The following is a 26,773-nucleotide window of genomic DNA, read 5'->3' on the forward strand; positions in this document are numbered from 1 at the left end:
TATAGCTAAGGTTCTTCAACCGATTCTAAGTGATTCATATCATCATATAGACTTTAGAGGATCAATAAAAGTTGTTCTTTGACGCAACATAGCCATGTGACAACTAAAAAAATCAATGTAACTTTCTTCTAAAAAATAATCAAACAAAATCATTGGAAACCTTTATTACTATGTGCCATTTTCAGTGAAGATTTTTGACGTTGACACTTTGTGCGGTGGACATGAAAATTTGGCAACAACATGAATTTTTGCTCATCATATCTTCTTATTTTGTGTGGTGAAATACATATTTTGGGAAAATACACTTTAGTAAAGAATTGAAGCTTGGTTTTCATTAAGCTAACTTAGTTAACTTGAGTGAGTGGCGGCTACTATGGTGCCTGATCTAAACTTAAACTATGCATTATGTTGACTACGGGCTGTTCTATTCAGCTTATTTCCAGTTCAGTTCAGTTTCTCATTTCCTTCTGTCATAAAATATTCAGTTCAATTCAACTCAATTCAGTAAATGAGAACATACCCTACTTGTCTAATTTACAAGTTAATAGCATAAGAATGAAAAAGAACCACTCCATGCTAAATAATGCAGAGTAATGTATTGTACTAGATTCCACTTAAGATTGAGCATGTATTTGATGATATAGAATAGGATACTGTGGTTTATTTATTTATTTATTTATTTATTTATTTTGGGTAATGTTATTGAAAAGTACATCAAAAATTTGACTAGGGAAGAAGTTGTGGAGGGCTTCAATAAGGTATGATTGTAGAGTAGTGATAGTGAAATAGTAAGTAATAGAGCCATGTGAGGTGAATTTTCCTATACACAATATAACAATTTTTACAGAATTGATCAAAAATAGTATATGTAACAATTTTTAGGGACTCTTTGTCAAAAAAAAATAAAAATAAATAAATAAATAAATAAAAAATTAGGGAACAAAAAGAGTGTATAAAAGTATGCAAGTTGCTAAGACATGTTCTTTTATAGTATACTAGTATACAACTATGAGATTTGTTACTCAAGGAATGTATAATGTATGAATTCTAGCAATCAGTTGTGGTATATAGTCAACAGTTTAGGGGTCAAAGAATATAAAATTCCAGCATCCAATTGTGGTATAAAATTAATCAAGATCTTAAGGGAATATCCATTCAAAATATATAATACATAATTGATACTTTTGGGTGCACTGGACATATAATTACGAAGAATTATTTACTACACAATCCAAGTTATGAGGTAGTTTTTAACCAATGTTGAGTTACTTTTAACTTTTACACTAATGTATTTTTCAATTTTTGTTATAATTTGCAACCTTTTCACATTTTGCTTGGCATTAACCCTAGATAAGTAGATATAACCATTATACTAATCCTCTTCAACTCTTTGTACATTCTAAACTTCATATACAATTCCTAAAATAATGTTCCTGCACTAGTCTTTCATGAGTTTTCAACCAAAATACGAAATCTAATTGAAGTTTTAACGATTGAATTAAGGATCACGGTCTTGAGATTGATTGGGCTGGGCAAATATTCGGAAAAAAGTAACCCAACTTAAACTTGGTCCAGTCAGTAATTGTCCAAATTTAACTTAAAGGTCCATACATTTTATTTATTTTTTAAACTAAATGCAATGCAAGATAATGAGAATGATACTTTTTTTTTGCCCAGCCCACCAACTAATTGGTATATAGAGTGTCACATGGACAGATAATGAGAATCGATCTCAAGTTCTCCTAAAAATCAGGGGGGAAACTCTAACTACTTGAGCTATCCTTCACTCTCAGACTCAATGCTTACTTTGGTAGCAAAGTAAAAAGTTAAAAACATATTTTGCCGTAAATTAACCTTGACGGTAGGTTTCAAAAAAAAAAAAAAAAAAGACTGTATTTTATGATTTATAATTAACAGAATCAAGCTAATTTTGTCTCAATGCAAATATTCAAATATTTAATTTTGTATAATTTTCACTTATACATAGTTGATTTTATCAACCGCTAAAGAAGCAAATTAAAGACTACATGAAAGCTAATTGAATCGAACTTTCAAGAAACAAAAGTACCGACTAGTGTTATTGTTGGCCATAATAAGCCATAAACTTCAATAAGCAATGTTTCATTAATTGAATGTGTCATGTTGGCTTAAGTTTCATTCTTCTAAGAAACAAGTAAGCTAACAATCTATATCCAATGATCATGATAACCAAGGCTCCAACTTCAACATTCCAAGAGGAATCCTGAAAGTCTAACTGGCTAATACAAGAGGGGGGGTGAATTGTATTTGAGGTGAAATCTAAAAACTTTTGCGGAATTTAACTAAATGAAATAATGACGAGAGAAGATATAGGCTTTTCTAAATTTCCACTATGTAATCAAACTCTTTACAAGTGAAGATTCAAACCCGTTAACAAGTTCCACAAACTAGGAACTTGTTCCCAACTCTCACAGAAGCCTTCAGCAACGAAGCTTCCTTGACCTCACTTTACAAACTCACAATCCCAACCCCTAAGTACTTGAATACAATATGTGATTACAAATACCTATTGCACTCAAGAATATATGAAGGAAAATAACTCTCTTTATGTTATTAGATGGCTACTGGAATTTTTATGCTCAAGAGTTATGTTTTTCTGAGATAGTTTGCATGAGTATTTATAGAGAAGGCTTAGTCATTAACCTCCACCATAATCACGTCCACATGTCAACAACCCACTAACAACTTGTGGAGTTATCTTGACAGATTGTGATCATGAAGAGGTTTCCTAGCCTTATCTAATTAAACCACTATCCTAACAACTTGATAACCATTAGCCGTATAAAAGATTTTCTCACAGAAAAACCACTTGCTAACTTTATCAAATATTTATTTAAAAGATTATCAAAAGTTTGTTTAAAAAGATTTTATTTGAAAAGATAAATTTATTATTTATTAAAACAACTAGATAATTATCTTCGATAATTATCTTTATTAAAACTTTTACAAATTATCTTTTCTTTAAGAAATTATCTTTTAAAACTAACTTTTATTCCAGTAGTCTTTAACATAAGTCATTGAGTTCCTTTCCGACTTTATATTATTGAGTGCTCACAATTAAAACTAGAACGTGAGATTTGCACGAGGCTTTTTAAAGAATGCTACTCCGCATCCAAGTTCCTACTCCGGAACGAACTTTGCTTGAACCCTTTATTCACCAAAGACTCAAAACATTCATTAGTCGAGTTTGTCAATTTGTCCATCAAAACCAAAAGGCTCAACAAATTCCCCCTTTTTGATGATGACAAACATTGACAAACTTAGGTAAATAAAATCATCCAGGCATGCAACAAAAATTTAAAGTAAGGCATGAAAACAAAAAAAAACAATTAAAGAACTTAGAAAAATATTAAAAAGTTTGTTTTTTTTTTTTTTTTTTTTTTTTTTTTTTTTTTTTTTTTTTTTAAAAAAAAAAACTGAGCAAAAGAAAAATTAACAAAGACTTTAAAAACTGAACTTAGCAAAAGTTTGTACCTTCGATGTGTGAGTTCCTTGGTAAACACTTTAGCCGCCATGAAGTTTGTCTTTTCCCCCTTTTGGCATTATCAAAAGATTGAAAAAAAACATTTTGCTATACTCCCACTAGACTACGTAGGGAATAGTGAGCTCAAATAATGCAAGGCAAAAATAAGTTAGGTACCAAATTATCAGCAAACACACACAATCATATGAAAAATACGAGCCAAGTTCCGATTTAGGAAATAGAAGAGGAACATAGAGAATGTAGCAAAGGATAAAGGCGTACAAACCAAAGTTCAGAGAGATTAAACAAAACCAAAATAAAATTGTTCAACATATGAAATTAGAATAAGTGCAATCAAGGATTTAAGAGGCTGCATTGGTAGGATCAAGGGTTGGATTTGTGGGATCAATAGAGTCTTCCTCGACTTCCTCAAAGGCTACTCTGTTGATAGTTTCCAAGATCTCCTTGTTGCCTTCACTAAACTTGCCTTCAGCCTGTGCAAGCTTTGCCTCTACGCCTGCAAATCCGGTTGCTTGAGAATCTGCCAGAGCCTGCACCTGGCCTTTAAGAGAAAGCAGTTCCGAGGCCATTTCCTCCAGTTTCTTGCTCACCAGAGTAGTCAACTTCTCCATATCTGCTTGAACCTGTTGAAAATCATAAACAGACACACGAGTTCCAGAGAAAGCAGCAAAGCCAGTAGGCTGAAATGGAGGAGGAGAAGGTGAATGAGAAGGCTGCCTAGTAGGTGAGACAGGAATAGAAGAGGGTTCAGTGGAAGAGGGAACTTGGGTAGGTTTGAAGGTGGAATCAGATTTGTCTGAGGAGCTGATGGTTTCTACAGTCACAGGGTGTGTAGTAGAAAGGGCAGGCTTGACCACATTCCTCTTACTCCTTCTAAGGCCCCCTGTAAACACAGGAATGACAGGTGGTCCAGCTGTGCTCTCAGAGTCTGTGGTATGTTCCCTCTCACTTTGATCAGTTCCCTGCCCCTCATGTAAGTCAGATTGTCGAGCTTCCCCCTCAGAAACTTCCATATGTTCCCCCTCAGAATCTTCCTGTTTTTCTCCTTGCACATCTCCCTCAAGTATTTTTTCTTTGTTTTTCTCTCCGTTAGAACTTTTTTCTTCTTCCTTATCTCCCTCAGAATCACTGGAGGTGGTAGCACCCTCACTAGCCTCCTCACTACCCTGGTCACTGCTTGCATCACATTCTTCCTTAGCTTCTTTCCCTTTCCCTTTCTTTTTCTCCCCTCCTTTCCGAGGCACAAAACATACTTTGCCATTTGTAAGCCTAAGACTCAGTCTAAGTAATGATTGTTCAGAGAGGATATTATCGGGTTTGAGATATGTTGGGGATTCACATTCAACATCAATACCAAAAGATTTGAACAACACAGTAAGGAAAGAGCCATATGGAATTGTGGTCTTTTGAGCATAAAAATTCAAGTGTTCAATCATTAGAGCAGGGAAATTAATCTGTATTTTGCATGCAAGACAGAATATGAGGGAGGCATCCAAGAGTGATACGGTACTCCGTTTTTGTAAACGGGGTACTATACCCTTCCAGGTGAAGGTAAACAGTAGCTTATGAAGGGGTGTTAGGGCATGATGGTGAGTAGTTTTCACTTTCGGATTTCCTCCAATAAATTGAAGGATTTTGCATTCATCATTATGGCCAATATTTACAGATTGTTTGTGCTTTAAATAAGAACAATAGCCTTTAACAGGAACTTGAAATAGATTTCCAAGATAATTGGCATCAATCGAAATTGGAATATCATTAACTACGGCCGAGCACACACCATTATCACATTGAAAGGTATTTTTGAACTCATAAATAAGTTTAGGATAAACAGGGTAATGAGAACAATTCTGGAACAAGTGAGTCCATTTTTGATAATCAATTAAAGAAGTAAATTCAGTGAACTTACTCGCCACACACCAATCATAGTTGATGTGATATCCGAGAGTGTAATTCCATGATGGGAATTTGGTGGTTGCGCGTCGTTTCCTGTCGCCGCCCTTCACAACCTTAGCCTTCCTCTTTGGCTGAGCAGATGGATGCACCATCGCAATTGGCACCGGTTGTGGAGACCCCGTGTTTGAGGAGGGTTTGAATGGTGGTGATCGGGTTTTTGGGGTGGTGTTTCGGTTGGTTTTCATGGTGTTGAAGATAAAATGAAGGGAAGGAGAAGATGAATAGTGTGAATAGGAAGGAGAGAGAGTGAGGCCGGTTATGGGAGTGTATGGGGAATTTAATTGATTTGATAGGTGAAGGTGGAGTGAAAAGAAGAAAAAGAGTTTAATGGGGAGGAGTGAGAAAGAAAAGTGACGGTTTAAACTGTGAGGTAGTGGGGTAGTTTTAGAGGTAGTAGGATTTAATTTGGTGAAATAATTGCACTCATCTAATTCAATGTTGATAAAATAAAATCGTAAGTTAAGAAGTTGATATACATGCTTCTTATCTTACGTAGCAAATAAGATCTTTTTGTATTTTTGAATTCTATGAGGAATAGAAAAATTCATCATGAAAAAATAAGGAAGGAAAAAGATAAGAATAAAAAATAAGATAGAAATAAAAGATAAGAAAGAAAATAACAAGAAGAAAAATAAAAAAACGAAAAAGATAAATGAGAGCAGATTGATTATGATGATAATTTACGTGATCATAATACAGAGAATAAAGAATGATGAAAAGGGAACTTGAAACAACATGGCTCAATATTTTTAACATATTAAAAGTATGTATAAGTGACTTTTCAATACTTCACAAATCTTTTCCCTGGGTAATTTCAGCTGTGTTATGCACACAAGATTGAGCATAGCATTGTTAGTTACATCCGATTTTACCTTAGGGGTTCCAAACAAAAATCACTTTAGCCGTAGCATCCCCAATTCCACACGCATCTTTTCAAACTTGTCTCTGCTTAAAGGCTTAGTTAATATATCAGCAATTTGACATTCAGTAGAAATAAAATCTAGCCTAATTAAGCCCTTTTTCAAGAAAGTCATAAACATATCAAAAGTTTCATCTTTACTATGTAAGAATATGACCCATGTAAATCTAGAATAATCATCCACAAGAACTAAGACATATATTTTTCCACTTCTACTTTGAATTCTAACGGGGCCACACAAATCCATATGAATGAGTTCCAATGGTTTTGTGGTGCTTACCATTTTCTTTGATTTAAATGATGATCAAACATGCTTTCCTTTGATGCAAGCTTCACAAATTTTGTCATTTAGGAATTTGATAGAAGGTAATCCGATTACCAAGTCCTTTGACCTTAATTTGTCAAGCAATGAAAGACTAACATGTCCAAAACGTCTATGCCATAGAAGTGGATCATCCTCAATAACACTTAAACAGGATAGATTGTATTTTGGAACTTTGTTAAGATCCACGGTATACGTGTTCCCTTTACGAGTTCCTTCCAAAACGATTTTTCCAGTGTTATTGTTGATGATTTTGCATTTTTCAGAAGAAAAGCTTACAGAGTTTCCTTTATCACAAAGCTGAGATATACTGAGTAGATTATGCTTCAAACCCTCGAAAAAATACATTGTCAATTGCATGGGAACTTGACCTTCCTACTTTGCCAACAGCAACAATGTTGCCTTTCTTATTGTCTCCAAAGGTCACTGTTCCCCCTGTATAGGCCGTCAGTGAGAGAAATCTGGATTCATCTCCTGTCATGTGCTTAGAACAACCGCTATCGAGGTACCACTGGTTGTTCCCCCTCACTGCGACCTGCAAAAGAAATTAAGGGTTAGTAGCAGGAACCCTTTCATTCATGGGTTCCTGTGTTGACACATTTAAATCAGATTTCTTCTGCCAAACATAGTTCACATTCTTATTGTACAGATTTGCTTTCTTAGTACATTCTTCACTGCGATGTTCCTTTTTACCACAAAAAGAACAAACGGTCTCACTAGGTAAGTTCACATATTTCTTTTTCTTTCCAGTGGACTTCTTCTTATGAACATAGCCTAGACCTTCTGTTCTTTTTGTCTGAGCTTCCTTTACCCACTTGGGAACACCCGTGCTTGCTGTATTTTTACTTTTTCTTGCAATTTCTAGGTCCTTTTCTAGTTTCTCATTTTTATCATTGGTTTCCTTTATCTCTTTCTTAACATGCTCTAGTTCATTATTAAACATGATTAAAGGAACTTCAGTAGACCTGCAAGAATCAATGTTAGTACACAACATTTTATATTGAGTCAATTCAATATTCAGCATGATATTCTCACTCTTGACTCTTTCAAGGGATTCTTTTAGCATAATATTTTTATCTAACAATTCAAAGAATCTGCCTTGAACATCATTTCTTAAGCTATTCAGATACTTAACATGATCTCTACAAATTCCAGTTGCCTTTTCGGCTTGCCTTAGTTTTGCACATAATTCTTTATATTCATCTAAGGTTTCTAACAATAAAGAGATTAATTTATCCTTTGAGAGAGATTTCAAATAACTAGGTTGAATGACTACCTCATCATCATGCTTTGCCATTAGACAGAGATTGGCTACTTCATCGTCTGTGTGTTCCTGTTCCTCTTCTTCGGAACTTGATTCTCCCCACGTGGAAATCATTGCTTTCCTGAAATTTGTTTTAGAAAAGTTAGGCTTGGAATTTCTGCTTTGATCAGCTTCTTTTCCCTTGCCTTTCTCAGATTCCCATAATGGACACTCTTTGATGAAGTGGTTGGTGCTTCCACATTTGTGACAAGAAGACTTGGCTTTGGGTTCCTGATTTCTTTTACTGTATCCTTTCTTCTTGTCTAAAAACTTGTTGTTACGGTAGAATTTTTTCAGCCTTCTCACCAACATTGCAGCTTCTTCTTCATCGATGTCAGACTTCTCTTCGGATTCTTCATTAGCTCTTAATGCTAGCCCTTGACTTTTGACAGTCTCCTGAGTCCGATTGTTCGACTGGATCTCGTGAGTAATGAGGGAACCCGCAAGCTGTTCCAGATTGAACTTGGTGAAGTCTTTTGATTCCTGCACCGCTGCAACCTTTGCTCTCCATCTGTCATTGTCTGGAAGACTTCTTAAGACTTTTCTGACCTGCTCATCTATAGGAATTATCTTACCAAGACACGTTAGTTCGTTAGTAATACTTTTAAATCGAGTAAACATGTCTTTAATGGATTCTTTGTTTCCCATTTCAAAGCGCTCATACTGAGATAAAAGAATATCTATTTTGGAACGTTTAACATCTGACGTTCCTTCATGTGTAACTTCCAGAAGATCCCAAATTTCCTTTGCGGATTTGCACCCTTTGACACGAGTATGTTCATCGGGTCCAAGTCCCCAAATTAGAAACTTTTTGGCAGTAGCATTCATTTCTAATTTTTCGAAATCAGTTTTTTCATATTCATCCATAGGTTTAGGGATTACCTCATTGTTAGCATTCGTTTTCGTAATTTCGTAATCTCCTACTTGTATAATCCGCCATACCTGATAATTCTCTGCTTGGATGAAGATTTCCATCTTATCCTTCCAATAAGGATAATATTTGCCGTTGAAGTATGGAGGCCTTTGAATGGATGTACTCCCGAATTCCTTTTCCTCTGTGTAAGCCATTTTCCAGGAACTTACTCAACAGGGTTGCCTGCGTGTTCTGAGTTCCTGCTCTGATACCAACTGAAAGTCTAACTGGCTAATACAAGAGGGGGGGTGAATTGTATTTGAGGTGAAATCTAAAAACTTTTGCGGAATTTAACTAAATGAAATAATGACGAGAGAAGATATAGGCTTTTCTAAATTTCCACTATGTAATCAAACTCTTTACAAGTGAAGATTCAAACCCGTTAACAAGTTCCACAAACTAGGAACTTGTTCCCAACTCTCACAGAAGCCTTCAGCAACGAAGCTTCCTTGACCTCACTTTACAAACTCACAATCCCAACCCCTAAGTACTTGAATACAATATGTGATTACAAATACCTATTGCACTCAAGAATATATGAAGGAAAATAACTCTCTTTATGTTATTAGATGGCTACTGGAATTTTTATGCTCAAGAGTTATGTTTTTCTGAGATAGTTTGCATGAGTATTTATAGAGAAGGCTTAGTCATTAACCTCCACCATAATCACGTCCACATGTCAACAACCCACTAACAACTTGTGGAGTTATCTTGACAGATTGTGATCATGAAGAGGTTTCCTAGCCTTATCTAATTAAACCACTATCCTAACAACTTGATAACCATTAGCCGTATAAAAGATTTTCTCACAGAAAAACCACTTGCTAACTTTATCAAATATTTATTTAAAAGATTATCAAAAGTTTGTTTAAAAAGATTTTATTTGAAAAGATAAATTTATTATTTATTAAAACAACTAGATAATTATCTTCGATAATTATCTTTATTAAAACTTTTACAAATTATCTTTTCTTTAAGAAATTATCTTTTAAAACTAACTTTTATTCCAGTAGTCTTTAACATAAGTCATTGAGTTCCTTTCCGACTTTATATTATTGAGTGCTCACAATTAAAACTAGAACGTGAGATTTGCACGAGGCTTTTTAAAGAATGCTACTCCGCATCCAAGTTCCTACTCCGGAACGAACTTTGCTTGAACCCTTTATTCACCAAAGACTCAAAACATTCATTAGTCGAGTTTGTCAATTTGTCCATCAAAACCAAAAGGCTCAACAAATCCACTCTCAATCCTTTGATTAGAGGAGCTTCACATTGACCAGATTTTGAACTCCTAGTTGAACATCCATATTGAATCTTCAACAAAAGGCGGTATGTGTGATAGTTGAAGGACACATACCGTACCCAAGACATGAAAGGCGGCACATCCTGCTTACACATTCTTGCCAGTAATCAAAATCCAAAATGTTAAGAAAAATTATGTATGGATCAAAGATTGATATATTGCTTACTTGGATGAAAAATCCAGCCGCGAGCATGAAAGACATGATGAGTACTGATGCTAAGGTCATTGCTTTTTTTATATCCATGAATGCTGCACCAATACTTAGGCCTAAGCCCTGTAATTTTTTGCATTGGAATGTTATTTATTTTAATTATTAATGATTCTTAAGAGGAGTAAGAAGAAATTTCATTGTTGTCGTAGTTGATCATATAGTTACCTGGGCAGCCACAATGCCGAGGAAGACTGTTAGTAAAGTGAGGAAAAATGCAGCAGAACTTGGCTGCAAGCCCACCATGAAGTACACTATGAGCATGAAAAAAATGGGCAAAATGAGGTCTAAAGGCAGATCAGTGATGTTTCTTGCAGCAAAATACGCGCTGAGTCTGTACATTCCAGCAAATCTCTCTTTTGTTAGCATAACTCTCTCTTGTGGGAAGGTAAAAATGGTTGTAAACAAAGGAAAAAAACTCCAAAATACTGATATAAAGAACAGCAGCCCTGCCTGCACATGCACAAAATAACACAATTTAGTAATAGATCTTATAATATTACCTCCATTTCATATTATTTGCAACTTTGGAATATTTTATATCTCACAGGTCATAGATAATACCTCAATGTTGCAAATAATATGAGACGGAGGTAGGTATAATCTTTATAATTTTGATGTTATACAGGAAGTTATGATTGCCTGATCTTGGATATCTATGGAAGTTGAATGATCAGGGTGCCACCAAAGCAACCCTATGATAATAGCAGTTGAAATGACTTGGATTACACGAACGCTACTGAAGTATTCATGTCTTCTTTCCTTGATTCCTCTGCTTAGAAGAACGCGGAATTGATCCCACCAACTTGCTCCCCATCCTTTTGAATTCCTAGTCCTTTCTCCTGTCTTTACCATATTTTGTTGAGTCATAGACTTTAGTAGTTTTGGCTTTTTTATCTTACATGATCTCGATTCATAGGCCTCCACAAAATACTGCATAGAAAATCATTAGAATATAAATGGATGTTATAAATTGATCATAGTTTAGTTGAAAATATGAATAAATTTGCTAGGACTAACCTCATGGACTTCAAGGGGTGATGGTCTTCCCCTAGTATTTGTGGGTGAGAATTTGTCTTCCATACTCGAAGGAATCGATTTGTCATTCATGTTCCCATTTGCAAGATCTAGTAGAAACTCTGCCGGATTCATAGGTTTAAGTGGCGAGCAACCCATCAATGAAAAATACTCCATGGCTTCGGATGCTTTCCCAAAGTACAGAGAACTCCCTTTCCCTATAAGTATAAGCTTGTCGAATTTGCAAAATAGTCTGCTCGATGGCTGGTGAATTGTTGTCACAACTGTTTTTCCTGTCTATGAAACCAATAAACGATTTTAGTCATATTTCAAACGGACTACTGTAAAATTTTCATTTTAAGGCAGTATTATTTACTGAATGTTTGAAGTACCTTAGCCATGTTGTGGAGTATTTGGACTATACGCAACGCACTTGCTGAGTCTAGACTCGATGTAGGTTCATCTAAGAGTAAGAGAGGAGGATTAAGCAGGATTTCATTACCAATACAAACCCTTCTTCTTTCGCCTCCTGATATTCCCTTCAGAAGTCCACCTCCTATCATAGAATCTTGGCACCTAAAAAAACATACCCTTAAATTTCTTAGCTTTATGAAAAGATAGAAAATTGTACAAAATTGTTGCTCATATATTGTTCAGTTGCACCTTTCTAAGCCCAAGTCAGTAATGACTTCCATGGCTCTATCTTTCTTCTGTTCTTTCGACAGTGTGTTTGGAAGGCGAAGCAAAGCAGCATAAGTCAAGGTCTCCTTGACAGTAAGATGAGGGAAGGCAACATCATCTTGCATCACAAATCCAATCCTGTTAAAATTTTAGTATCAGTCAGATTTTCATGTTCTGCTTTTAAACACTTTTTTTGTCAGAAAGAAGAATTTTCACTAATAATAAGTCATACGACATCTACAAAGATTATCAAGACCTGTAACTGCACTCACTTGCGCTTTAGGGACTTAGTGTAAGGTAGGTTGTTGTAAGTGATGGTGCCGCTGTTATACTTAACCCGGCCACTAAGTAGGTTCAGTAAAGTTGTTTTACCACCACCTGATGGACCTATCATGGCTAGAAGCTCTCCTGGAGTAGCTGAGCCACTTACTCCTTGCAGTATATATTTTTCATTCTCTGAGTTTTTCGCCCCATTCATAGTTACCTTGAACTTGACATCTTGAAACTGTAACAATTTGCTCATATCAAGTTCTTCTCATCACATGACAATAAACAATAAAAACAATTTTAATCGTCGTAGAAATTTAGTACCCTTAGGCATATAGGTATGCTTGGTACAACATTCCAAGTGCTTGAATCTGGACTCATGTCCTGCTCATTTGCCTGTCCTGGATTATCAGCTGCTGCACCATCTATTTTATGCAACATAACAAAAGGACCTTTTCTAAAAAAAAAAAATTCAAAAAAATACAAAAAAAAAAAAACCAAGAAGACATAAATGTTTGTGTTTTTTTTTTTAATTTTTTTTTTTGGCTCTTTAGCTTTTCAATGTCATCAATAACTAAAAACTACTGCGTATATATGTTTGGTAAATGATTTTTCATTCAAACTGAAAAGTTTTCTTTTTAACATCTTTTTCTTACTCTTTTTTTTTTTTTTTTTTTTTTTTTTTTTGGCATTTTTAGTTTTTCTTTTTATGTTTAGACGCAGTTAATTGTTATATATGTTTACTAAACATATTACTATATCTTGGTATTACAAACACATCAGCTAACCAGCTAGTCAAACAAGCTAAGCCAAGTGAACCAGCTAACAACGGATAACATTCTTAAATATGGCCAAAAGCCATACTTGTACAAAGTATTAGGCTAGCGTTAATGTCGATCTAACAAAGAACTTAAATTAGGGACACAAATGAGTGCAAAAAGCATCAGAAACATGAAATTACCTGAAACATTAGTAGGAGAGGACACTCCATGAAACGCATAAGCAACGTTTTGGAAACTTATAGTGTTAAATCTTTTTGAGACATTCTTAACAAGTTCATCAACATTGATTAAGATTTGATTATTCAACGATTGTGTCTTACGAATAAATCCATTATTGTTTCTCGATTAATTCTCCAATTCAAGGCTTCTCCTGCGTAACATAGCTAGCCCTGCTTCACCATTGCTATTATTTTCTCGGTTAGGCGAGCTATGACCTTTGCTCAACTCCATTAGAATTACAAAGTGTACAACTCCTAAACAAAATAAATAAAACATATTGTTATAAACCGTAACATGGTGCAATTAAAAAGAGTGACAATAATACATTTAACATATTTACATTTACATATATAATTACATACTAAATATATTATTCAGAGTAGATTATAGAGCATTTTAAATAAAATTCTTACTTGCAGTATAGCTTTAATGCAGGAGCAGAACTTGTGAAGGTAGTAGGATTTTGTAGTGAGAAAGTGAACTGTTTCACTGCATGCTCAACTATTATATAGGAAAATAATAATAAATAAATTAATTTTTTTAAAATATAAATAAACAAGGAAATACTGTAGTCTGAGAAGGTTTGCAAGATATCTGATGTAGGTTAATATTGTAGACAATGATGGATCAGCAAGCTAGTATGTAGTTGTCAACGATTTTCCACTTAAAGTTGATGTTTGGATCCCTTCACGTAATCACGTCATAAATAATTTAGGACATATTATCACGTCATAAAATACATACTCTGTATCCTTTCAAAAAAAAAAATTACATACTCTGTATTTTGTAATGTTCAGTACTGTTAAGTCAGTATAAATAACTTCCAACTACTAATCCGTAAAAACATAACTTCAAATAATAAATACAGAGTACAACAATGAATCAGAAAAATTAAGCTACATGCAATAAATATTAGTTCTAATTAATCAATGGGTGTTAGTTAAATTCGATAAAATATAAGGTTAACAGAACACGGACTTACTTATATGAGATATATCTCATATCATGAATTGAATTCTCATAGCATAAGGTTGTATTATTGCATAGCTGCAAAATAAAATTGCTATGCACTTTTTTCTTAAATAAGATTATGTATAAAAGAGATTGTCACTCTTGAAGATAATCATGTGAGTGAGTGAGTTAGATAACTTGATAAACATATTACAAATTTCTATAAATTTAAATAAATCTTACAGAAAATTGATGGAATTACAATGTGAAGTACAAATTTTCAAGCGCCGTATTATCCAAGGCATGGTGATTGGTGATCGAAGCCGTGTAGTATGAAACGTTTTCATAAATCTTTAATTTTTGGACGGGTTCATAAATCTTAAATTAGGGTAACATTTGTAGTTTTCTACCTTCTAAGCTTGATTTTTACTCCGTACTTTTTTTATTTTATTCTTTTATAATACTCTTAAATATAACTCTTATAATACAGTAATAGCAAGGCAATTGATCATTTAGTGTGTTACAAGGTGTTCTCTCTGTTTCTTTATTATTTAGAAGTCTATTTCTCTTTATTATGTGAGTAATAAATTTTAAAAATAGACTTCTAATAAAGGGAAGGAGGGAGTAGTAAACATTAAAAGAAAATGTAATCATAACACTTGGCTTTGGCACTACAACAGGTTATTAAATTAAAGGAAAAAGATATATGCAGCCTTAAGGGCTGCATATAAGGAGCTAAAAATGGAAAGAGTTGATAATAAACAAACATTTATTACGCCGATTTACTCGTGAATTGTCGATAAATTCCCAACTTAATACTAAAAAAAAGAAGTATATTAAATGCTTATATGCAGCCCTAAGGGCTGCATATAGCATTACCCTAAATTAAAATAAAAAATTAAAAAAAAAAAAAAAACATTGTTAAGAAGATTTAAAGAAAATAACTCCATCATCTTGGAATAGTTTAAATTGTTTCTCTTTATTTATTTTTTCTAAGTTATATAATTATTTTATCCATTTTTGTGCTTAATAAAGTGATTTATGTACTTGTGTACTCCCTTCATTTCGTAATAATCGCAACACTTTGACTTTCGCATTATTGATATGCCTACTTTGACTATATTTTTTATTAATTTATACAAAACATATGCTGCTATGTAAATTATTATTGCATTAGTCTTTAAGTATATTTTCATTATATTAACTTATTATATTTCTTAATAATAATAATAATAATATAATTATCGATATTAATGGTCAAAGTTGTGCATTAATATGTGTGGCGATCAAAGTGATGCGAGTATTATGAAACAGATAGATTATAATCAAATTATGAAACAAATGGAGTATAATTAAAGAAAACATAAATTGCTATAGACTAGGATGGTAAGAAATATGAGCTTATATGCACTAGCTTTAGTGTTTGAAACTTGTGGATGAAATGTCTCTTTTTAGGGGAATCGTGTGACATTTTTAGAAACCATTTTAATATATTCTAAAGTATATACTTTTTCCGTTCTTTTTTACTTTACCCATTTTGACTTTTATATTATTCACTACGTTACCCTTCTTTGATCGTGTTTTGTGAATAATATGTAAGGAAAAACATATTTATGTTGGATCATTTTGAATTCGTCTCAATAAGTATTATCATAATATATAACTTTTATATTTTTTAATTATGGAGAATTAAAATTATTGACCGTTAAAGTTTTGTATTGGCAAGCGTGATAAAAGAAACAGATAACTAATTAACTATCATTTTCTCTATTTATTCATTTATTATTTTTTTTTATTTTTTTTTTTACCATTTGGTTACTTGTAGGAATTTTGTTCATCTCTTCTGCAAGAAGGTACACAGTACACTAGGGTCAAAAGGCGGTGCCCCAATTTTGAGGGCAGTCATAGAATTGAAATATATTCCATTATTAGGGGTGGGACTTCGATTTGGCGGTTCGGTTTGACCTCGGTGTGAGTCGGTTTCGGTTTGGAGCGGTTCGGGTTGAAACGATTTGATTTAGCTGACGGGTCGGTTCAGTTCGGTTTCGGTTAGTCACGGGTCGGTTCGGTTTCGGTTTATTTCTTTACGGTTTAAATTCGGTTTGGGTCATAAGCGGGTCGGTTTATAAACAATTCGGATCACCCCGGTTCAGTTTGAAACGGATCAGTTTAGGGGGCGGGTTTACCCAGGTTGATGACGGTTCGGTTTACAAACAGTTTGGATCATGCCGGTTTGGTTTGAAACGGGTCGGTTTAGGGGCGGGTTTACCCTGGTCACTGTTGGTTCGGTTTATAAACGGTACGGATCATGTCGGTTCGGTTTGAAATGGGCCGGTTTAGGGGCGGGTTTACCCAGTCCAATGTCGGTTCGGTTTATAAACGGTTCGGATCATGCCGGTTCGGTTTATAAGCGGTTTGGGTCATGAATTCATGAATCATGATTGTTTTAAAGATCGCGTCATGACCATGATTTAATGAGTTGATACTTAGAATACAATAAATCGATAATTAAGGAAGTACAAGTACTCAATTAGATCGATCAACAAATGTTTTAAATTTTTAAGTTTTAACATATATGTTTATCGATTATACGTACATAGTTACATAGTTACATACTTAATTACTTACATACCAATGATTCAATGAGGCAATGAGCCAATGATACTATGATACCAATCGTACATTCATACCATACTACCATATGATATACATAATACATATACATTAACAATATCGTATTGAATCAATTTCAATTTCCAAACATTTGCATATCTTATAATTTATAAGTTACACACTTACACGAGATTAAATGGATTATTTATTTAGTTTGGTACTTTATTTAGATTACTAACTCAAACAACTTGATAAGTTAAATGGACGAAATGACATAATGACTAAAGTGGTGATGAAATCATTATGCAATACTAATGTACAATTAGTCAAATAATCAACGGTTAGATTGAATGCCCATGAAAAACAACAGTTAGATTTCATTACTTTATTAGTTACTACTCATTACTTTATTAGTTATTACTTATTACTTTATTAGACTTATTCTTATACTCTTATTACTTATTAAGTTATTAGTTTATTACATTTAAAGTCACAGACTCACAGATATATTATATAGTTATACATATAGATGTTAGATATTGATGTACATTAAGTCATTAGCTATGTCATATTGAATTCATTCAATTTTGTTTCATTTGTGTTTCTTACAATTTATAAGTATATACATAATACATATACATTAACAATATGTCAATATCGTATTGAATCAATTTCAATTTCCAAACATTTGCATTTCTTATAATTTATAAGTTACACACTTACACGAGATTAAATGAATTATTTATTTAGTTTGGTACTTTGTTTAGATTACTAATTCAAACAACTTGATAAGTTAAATGGACGAAATGACGAAATCACTAAAGTGGTGATGAAATCATTATGCAAGAGCAATACTAATGTACAGATAGTCAAATGGTCAAATGGTCAAATATACAACGGTTAGATTGAATGCCCATGAAAAACAACAGTTAGATTTCATTACTTTATTAGTTACTACTTATTACTTATTAGTTATTACTTATTACTTTATTAGTCTTATACTCTTATTAGTTATTAGTTTATTACTTATTAAGTTATTATTTTATTATATTTAAAGTCACGGACTCACTGATATATTCATATATATAGTTATACACTTATACATAGAGATGTTAGATATTGATGTACATTAACGTCATTAAGTCATTAATTATGTCATATTGAATTAATTTCAATTTTGTTTCATTTGTGTTTCTTACAATTTATAAGTAATATTGTAATAATAATAATAATAATAATAATAATAATAATAATAATAATGATAATAATATTAATAATAATAATAATACTTATAAAAAGAATATTAACATAAAATTATACTAACATTCTAACAATAATAATAATAATAATAATAATAATAACCTCAAAATAATAATAATAATAATAATAATAATTATAGTAACCTCAAAATAATAAAATAATTAATAATAGTTTTCAAAAAAAAAAAAATAATATATTAATATATTTTAATAAAAAAAGGAAAAAGTCTCGAAAAAAAAATAAGACCGTTGATAAAGCTGGCATGTTGCATGAACATTCTGGAACCAGACCTTTATTACTTTATTACTACCAAAAAAAAAATGAACGGTGAGATGCTGAGATTAAAAATGGACGGTTAGATTAGGAGAAGAAGTAAAACCTAAACTAAACCTAGAGAAAACTCACTAGCACACACGCCTCATTTGTCATTTCCTCATCTCTCTGATATTCTCAAACATCTCTCTCTCTCCTAACCTCCTAACCCTAGCTATCTCCCTCTTCATCTGAATCTCTCAAGCTTTCTCAAATTCTCAGTTCTCACGCCTATGAAACTCTCATTTCCTCATCTGATATTTTCATTTGGTCTTAAAATTTCAGATTTTTTTTTTGGAAGGTCTAATTCTTTTGTTCATTTATTCCGAATTGATTAATTTCTGTTTTTTTTGTAGATCTGTCATATACTCATATTCTACTCACGGCAATATAAGGTATTTGTATTTTTCATTCTCATTTTAAGTTCCGATTTTATTTTTTTTTTGTTGAAAACTTCTAATTTCCTATTTTTTGTTCTAAGTTATGTTTTTTCTGGTTTATTGTAGATCTTTTTTCTGGATATTCTCAAACTTCGAATTTTTCTGGTTTTTTATAAGTTCTATTTATTCTGGTTTATGAGTTTATCTGCCTTTTTTTTTTAATTTTAATTTTTTTTTTCTTTTTTTTGTAGATCTTTCATATTCTCTACTCACGGACGATATAAGGTATTTGTATTTTTCATTCTCATTCTAAGTTCCTATTATTTTTTCTAAGTTCTGTTTTTTCATTTATTATTTTGTAAATTATAATTTCTGATTTTTTTTTTAAAGTTCTAGTTCTTTTGTTCATTTTTTGTTTTGCAATGTATATTTTGTGATTTTTTTTTATACGTAAATTTTATTTTCTTTTTTTTTTTTTGTAGATTTGGTATTTGTATTATGGTTGTGTTATGTTGGTTGTTTTGCAATGTATAGTCGCTAGATCTTGATTTTCACAGGGAGGGGAATTGAATTATGGTTGTGTTGTGTTGTGTTGGTTGATTTGGTTGCAATTTTTATGCGATTAACGGGTTACGGTTTTGTCTGTGTGAACATAATTCATGTGATTAATTGGTTTGAAGGGGAGAAGGATTACTCTGGTTCACCTCAAATGAGTAGACACGTTTGTTTCACTTAGCTAGTGCAGCTTTCTAGTCTTTTAGAGAATTCTTATCGAAATATATTGACATTTCTGTTGAATAAGGAATTAGGGGGGTGGTAGAAGGACGAGGAGTATTTTGGCAGCTGTGAGCAGGATGCTAATGAAGAGTGGCCATAGTTATCAGTAAATGTTGTGATGTGTTGTTGAATGAGAATTAGTTTTGGCATTTACATTGATGCTAGCTGTTTTGAGAGTGGATTAATTTTATTTTATTTTTTGTTGTTGGTGTTGTTGTTGTTGAAGGAACAACTTCTGTTTTCTTAATTTGGTTCATTTTACTTATTGTAGCACTACAGATGTGCATTTGCATTGAGTTAACTTATTTTCTCTAATTAACTACAATATTTGTTTTCTCTTAGGTGCTTAATTGTATTATCTAGAAGCTACACAATTTCTTCAATAAGTCCCCATTCTGCTAATCTTATTCTGCTGTTTCTTATGCTTGCTGTTTTAATTTTTCTTGAATCATCGTTGCCCTTGTCATTTATGTTGAGACTTCAATGTATATGTACTTGCTGACAGCATTTTTCAAGTTTTAAGTTAAAACAACCATTGCTCAGTGATGATACGATAAACGTAAATCTGAGAGCAATTTTGAAAAACAAAAATAAGTTCCTGCTGAGTCCCTTCTGCTTATATTATTCCTTGCTTCTGATAAGTTGCTGATCTGTTATTGCGTGTGCTGGTTCCTGCTTGTTGCTGCTATTTCCTCTGCTCTTGGGTGATGTGCTGCTGCTTCAAGATTTTGCTCCCAAATCACTCACATTCTCACTCCTCCCTTCATCTTATCATGTATCATTTTTTGCAACCCTAAACTTGATGATATTTCAGTTGATAAATCTGAAATCTAATCTGGGTAGTAGTGATAGTTGTTTCATTATGTATTGGTATGTATTGTGAATTTTAATCAATGAAAATGGTGACTTTTTTTAATTGCTTGTTGATATTACTCTAATTTTAATGCTATTTATCTGCTGGATTTGTGGTAATGTTATGAAATAATTGTGGCTACAGATTTGGGATGCCTCCGTATTTATTAAAATTCTTTTACTTAATATCTGGTTTAATTTAAGAAAAGCTAAAAAAATGTGTTTTATAAACATTTTAGTCCTCCCCTTTACAAAATACTTGTATAAGAAAGTTTTATAAAGTGATAATGTGAATGATTGTACGCCTTATTGACTAGTACAGTAATATTCTAATGCTTATGCCACTTGTGTAACGCAATCTCATACATCTCCAATCTTATGTTACCTTTGAGGCTTTGAGTGATATTGGATGATCATGAATATCAAGGAACAATGAAGATAATTTGGGTGGACTAGCATTATTACTGGAATGAAAATGATATAAATGATATATCTTGTAATTAAAATAAATAAGTAATCTAAAACGATATTAATAATGTCATTGGCCTAGATCTAGGTAATATAAACCTTTGTATAAACCTAAGCCGTTTGATTAGATCTACATTTATTAACATTAATTGTATTTACTATTAGCCATTTAGGTTGTAAATAATTCAATTTGAATTAAGCAGTTTGTAATCGGATCAGTTTAAACAGGTTAGCGAATTATAACGGTTCGGTTTATACGTGCGGTTTAAACGGTTTCGGTTCATAAACGGGTCGGTTTAAACGGTTAGCGGGTTACAAATGGTTCGGTTTAAACGGTTTTTTTTCGGTTTAAACGGTTTTGGTTTATAAACGGTTCGGGTCATTAACGGGTTTAAAAACCTTTCGGTTCGGTTTCGTTTCGGTTCGGATTTGCGCAGTTTGGTTTGTTATCGGTTTACGGTCCGTAACGGGTTGACATTGAGCGGTTCAATTCGGTTTCGGTTTGATATTGAACGGTTCAGTTCGATTTTCGGTTTATATTTATCGGTTTATAAACGGATCGGTCCGTGATGGTTCGGTTCGGTAACGGGCGGTTTCACGGTTCGGTTTGAAAAGTCTCACCCCTATCCATTATTGCTAGTCGTTGAATGCAAATCCATTTGATGTGTCAAGTGTCAAATCTAGAAGAGCACAATCTAGAAGCTGTAGTTTTTTTTTTTTTTTTTTTTTTTTTTCCCAAAAAATACCTAGTTTTGATGTCCTTATTAAGTTAAATACTATTAATTGTCATAACAATAGTATAACTTTTATTAATATATCGTAATAAATACATAAGTAAATTTGAATTTCACTTTAGTGAGTCATGTAATTTTTGTTATCAATTTTTTTTCTTCAACCTCTATGCTTATAAAATTATATATATATATATATATATATATATATATATATATATATATATATATATATATATATATATATATATATATTGTGGTGTAGAAATTATAAATAATGTGATTAGTTTACCATGAGATTAGTATTTATTTAGTTGAAAATAAAATATTTACTTACCTTTAAGCAAAGGATGAAATTTTATTTTATTTACTTTTTTCTTACTTTAATTATACTTCGTATTTTCTTAGGCATGAAACAAGAGTATATAGTAAGTGGATTGACCTTTCGAACTAAAATAGTATATCTGTATAAACAATAATGATGAATAGATATCATTAAATTGCTTATACTATGCGTTATTCTATCAGAATATCTATCATTATTTCTACTTAAGTTAAATAAAATTAAATAAATATATCAACTAAAAATGTCACAAAAAAAAAAAATCTATAACTAGCCATATCACTTGAGTAATGTAGAATTGACAATATGTGGTGCAAATTCAATTCTCCAAATTTGTATTTCCCTTTTAACTCCTCTCTTTCTTTAAATGGAAAGGTTTTTATGACAATTTGATTAAAAATATTATCTTCAAAGCCAAAACTAGAAAGATGGAAATTGACAAAGGAAATAACAAGAGCCTTAAGAATGTGTACGATATGTACTAACATAGAAACTAGAAACCGACCACATGGCCCACACCTAAAACATATGGCCTAGCTCAAGGGTCAGCCCAACTGGGACCAGATTGGTCGTGCTCAAGGTTTGTTGATTAGTCCAAACTTTATGTATTCGAACGAATTGGCCCATCAAATTCGACCCAATAACTAACTTTGAATTTGAAAACAAGTAAAAGGCTTGTTTGACATTTTTTTTTTAATAATAAAAATCAAAAATATGAAATAAGAAAATGGTGTTTTTACCATTCTATTGTCATTTTTCAAAAATATCATGATTTTAATAAATTTGACTAATTTTTTTATTCACTAGATAAAAGCCCATGCGATGCATGAATTTTTTCATATATAAATCTCAAGAGCAGATATATTTCTTAGTTAGATAGACTCTTAGGGGTTATTTGGAATAGTTTTTTTGTTTGGTCGAGGTTTTAAGTTTTGGAATCCGATACCTAAGGGGTTTTGATTCACCCCTATACCCATGGAATTTCATACTCACCCCTCCCCTTAAGGTTTACAATTCATTCTATTATTGATGGATAAAATCCATTTCAATAATAAAACCAAATAATTTTGAATTAATATCGGTTTTAGAATTCATACCTCTCATATGAGATTCCATACCATATCATTCTAACTTGATGAACCAAACGCCCCTTAAGTTTCTTCTTTTTCTTTTTTCTTTTTTATTTTTTTTGTAGTATTTTATAATTTCAAACAAAGAAAAATAATAAATAAAATTGATATAGCCAATTACAAAAGTATAATTTTATTTTAATTATATGTAATTCATGATACGGCCCTATTCATTGTTGCGACATTTGGCTATTCATTGTATGTAATTCAAGATACGGCCTATTCATTACAAAAGTATAATTTTATTTTAATTATATGTAATTCATAATTACAAAAGAATATTTTATTTTAATTATATAATTCAATTTTAATTCTAGTTCCCTAGCCAAATATACAAGGAGAGCTTTTAGAAGGCTCCAAGGAGCTCTACTAAGGTCAGTGTGCCGTCCTAATAATTAGTTGAAGTTGGTAGACATTATACAAATAGTGATGTGCATTTTTTATTCCAAACAACATCAATTTGACAAACATATGCAAGATATTAGGAAGTTGAGTGAAGATGCTCTTCAGTATTTTTATGAGATACCAGTTTATCACTAGTCTAGATATGGGTTCAGTCCTAGGGCAAAGTCAGGAATGTTGCTTAATAACTGTTGTGAAAGTTTCAACAATGTCCTAAGGGAAACAAGGTCGTCAAAGCCAATCCTCTCTCTAATGGAGTGGATCAGAAGATATGTCAGGATGAAGAGAAGTTGTGCTAAGAGAAAAAGGCTTGAAGGAATTTGAAGGTCTGATTATGCCTTCAATTGTGAAGATGACAGAGAGAGGGTAGAAAAAAATTTGGAACATGAGAATAATTCAAGCATATTTGCATAAATTTGAGGTGGATGATGAACAAGAGACTTTTGTTGTTAACCTTAAAAACAAGACCTATGGGTGCTACAGGTGGACTTTGATATATGGGTATCCATGTTGACATGCCCTAGCTTGCATAGCCAAAAAAAGATTGAATTATGAAGAATTTGTGCACCCTTCTTATCACATTGCCATTTTTGCTGCTACATATGCTCCACCATTTCATGTAATGCCAGGACAAAAGCAATGGGGTGAATCTGCTTTGCCTCAGCCTCTGCCCCCTGCTTACAGAGTCATGCTAGGTAGACCTTCTAAAAAGTACGTAAAGGAAGAAATAACAGGGAGAAGGGAAAGAGAAGTATGTCAAGAGAGCCAGGAAACAAAATACTTGTGGCAGATGTGGTGGTAAGGGGCACAATGCCAAGAATTGTTTTAGGACTGCACAACCACCACCACCTGTGAACAAAGGTGGTAGGCTTAGGAATCAAAAAGCCACATTAACAGCGGCCCAAGCTTCTACTGTTGTGTCAACAACCACTGTCTCGAGCTCACAACATTCACAGCCAATGTATCAAGCTCCACCTCTGTCTCAAACATCAACACAGCCTTCCCAGCCTACACTTACTCCATCTGTAGCAACTCAGGCAAGAGGAAAGCAAAAGAGCCAAGAAAAAAGCAAGTAGAAATTTCTTCCTCCTAACCCCAAGACCAAGAAGCAGAAGACAACGTCTATTAGTGCTATACTGCAGGGATCAGCCTCACAGTCTTAGTTTTTAGCATAAATTAAGTTTCATGTTTTGTATGTCACTCATGTTTAAGTGACTTTGATGTTTAGGTATGGAGAAGTTTGATATCCTTTTGATGTTTTGTCTAAGGACAAGTTTGATAGCCTTTTGAAATTTTGTGTTGGATTTTGAATTCTTTAGAATGAAGTAAACAACAATATTAAATCATAAATATATGTTCATTTCATTTCATTGATAATGTCAACCAAATTGGCTCATTACACCTTTCAAATACATTGATAATACCTAACCAACTAATACAACCTTAACTAAACACTTGTACAACAAAAACACTAACTAAAACTAACACAATTGCACATAACAGTAGCAAAATGAATAACTGATCATTACCAATCACACCATCTCTAGCACCAACAGTGTATGCAATTGCATTTCTAAGCATTTGCTGAACCTGCTCACTCACTTTTGTTTTCTCATGCTCCAAACATTCAACTCTAGCCTTAATAACATTTTGATCAGTCACCACCCTTTGTTTCTCAGCTAATATGTCTATTTTATATAGTGATTTACCCCATCACTTGGTCATAATCAATAGTGTTTTTGGCTCTTTAGAGCCACTTTTATTACTAATTTGTGTTTTCTAGTGTTTTCGTAGTTTTGGTTGAGTTTTGTAGGAAATTGCACAATTGGAGTATTTTCCTGGGGTTATTTGGAGCAACTACAAGTATTGGAAGAGCACGACCATCTTTCATAGCCCAAGGCCGGTTAGAGTTATCAAACCGGTGATTAAGGGCTCGATATAAGGAAAGTCGGGGCATTGGACCGAGTTTTCAAGCCCCAAAGAGGAAATCCGGATTGGGATAAAGAGTTGAAGCCCAATCATTAGTCCAAATTAGCTCAAGTAGCCTCGCTCGATCGGGTGAGCCCTCGCCCTGAGGCGCGCCCGGCCGGGCGGGCCGGATGACCAAAGAAGTTGCTTCTCGCACTGTCTCGCACCCGATCGGGCGCGAGAGATGTATTGAGGATCGAAAAGGCGGCCCCGGCCCCCGGGCGGTGCTTCGCCAGACCGGGCGCATGTCTTGAAGATTAATTCCGGCGATTTTTACTTAGATTTTAATTAGGATTTTGATGTTTTGTATAAATACGTTTTAGTTGCTTTTGATACAATTACCTCTCTTTCATTAGTTTAATCTTCTCTTAAGCTTAAATTTCTCTCTTGTTTCTCTCTCTACAACTTTGTTTTTTTTTAATTCGATTCATAATTTATGTTAACTTTGGTAACAATTTCTTCTCTATTATTTTTAGTAATTTAATTTCTTTAATTATTTGCTTTGTTTTGATTATTTGCTTTGTTTAGTTTAGATTTAATTATGCGTGAGTAGTTTTCTTTCTAGGGTTTGTGGGGATCCATAAATAATATGAAGGGATAATTGATTATTGTTGACTGTCAATGCTTGATTAATTTCCTATTGATTAATTTAATGCTATGCAATTAGATTAGACCTGGTTTAATTGTATGAGTTTTGCAATATTGATTCGAGATCCGAGAGATGAGAATTGATGTTTAGGCTTAGTTTCAATAGGCAGATTAATTTATAAATGGTTAAGTCGAGATTCGAGAGATGAGATTTATTACCGGTAGATTAAGTCTGTGACTGTAATACGTAGCAAAAGCCCTTTATGATCTGGCTAATTGAATGCATTGATGATTGATTACTATGTTTTACTCTGAAATATTATTTATTGATGAACCTATACCCTAGCTAGGTCTTTATTAATTGATTTCTCCTTACTTTAATCTCCTTAGTTTAATTCTTTTTACATCAACAAATTAGTTACTTAATAATTTAGATTATTTTAATTAATTAGGAATAAATTGACTTGTTTCCCTGTGGTTCGACCCTACTTCCCTATCTACTATAGTTAGAGGAATTAGGTAATTCTTTTGATTAGGAGATACGACTTTATCCTGTCATCAGCCAACAACACATTTATCACACTC

The 26,773-nt window shown here is 32.9% G+C and overlaps 1 protein-coding gene, 1 long non-coding RNA gene and 1 pseudogene across 2 annotated transcripts; 1 reads left to right on the forward strand and 2 right to left on the reverse strand.

The window, feature by feature from the left end:
* Positions 1–1,938: 1,938 nt before the first annotated feature.
* On the reverse strand, positions 1,939–13,902 carry LOC110725811 (annotated as a pseudogene).
* Positions 3,438–6,571, reverse strand: LOC110725810. Its single transcript, XM_021905278.1, has 2 exons — positions 6,419–6,571; positions 3,438–5,061 (listed from the first exon to the last, which is right to left on the reverse strand). The coding sequence occupies exon 2, from the start codon at positions 4,957–4,959 to the stop codon at positions 3,865–3,867; it is 1,095 nt and encodes a 364-aa protein (XP_021760970.1). The 5' UTR covers positions 4,960–5,061; positions 6,419–6,571; the 3' UTR covers positions 3,438–3,864.
* A 4,520-nt stretch (positions 13,903–18,422) lies between the features above and the next one.
* On the forward strand, positions 18,423–19,291 carry LOC110725812. The gene is made up of 3 exons (XR_002512231.1): positions 18,423–18,944; positions 19,056–19,094; positions 19,181–19,291. It is a non-coding gene; the product is annotated as an uncharacterized LOC110725812 (long non-coding RNA).
* The last annotated feature ends 7,482 nt before the right edge of the window (positions 19,292–26,773 follow it).

This window comes from Chenopodium quinoa, unplaced genomic scaffold (assembly GCF_001683475.1).
Source record: "Chenopodium quinoa cultivar QQ74 unplaced genomic scaffold, ASM168347v1, whole genome shotgun sequence".
NCBI lineage: Eukaryota > Viridiplantae > Streptophyta > Magnoliopsida > Caryophyllales > Amaranthaceae > Chenopodium > Chenopodium quinoa.

What these genes read in the sequence shown, in the direction of transcription:
- LOC110725810 (XM_021905278.1), bottom strand. Translation starts at nt 4,959, where the DNA reads ATGATTGAACACTTGAATTTTTATGCTCAAAAGACCACAATTCCATAT.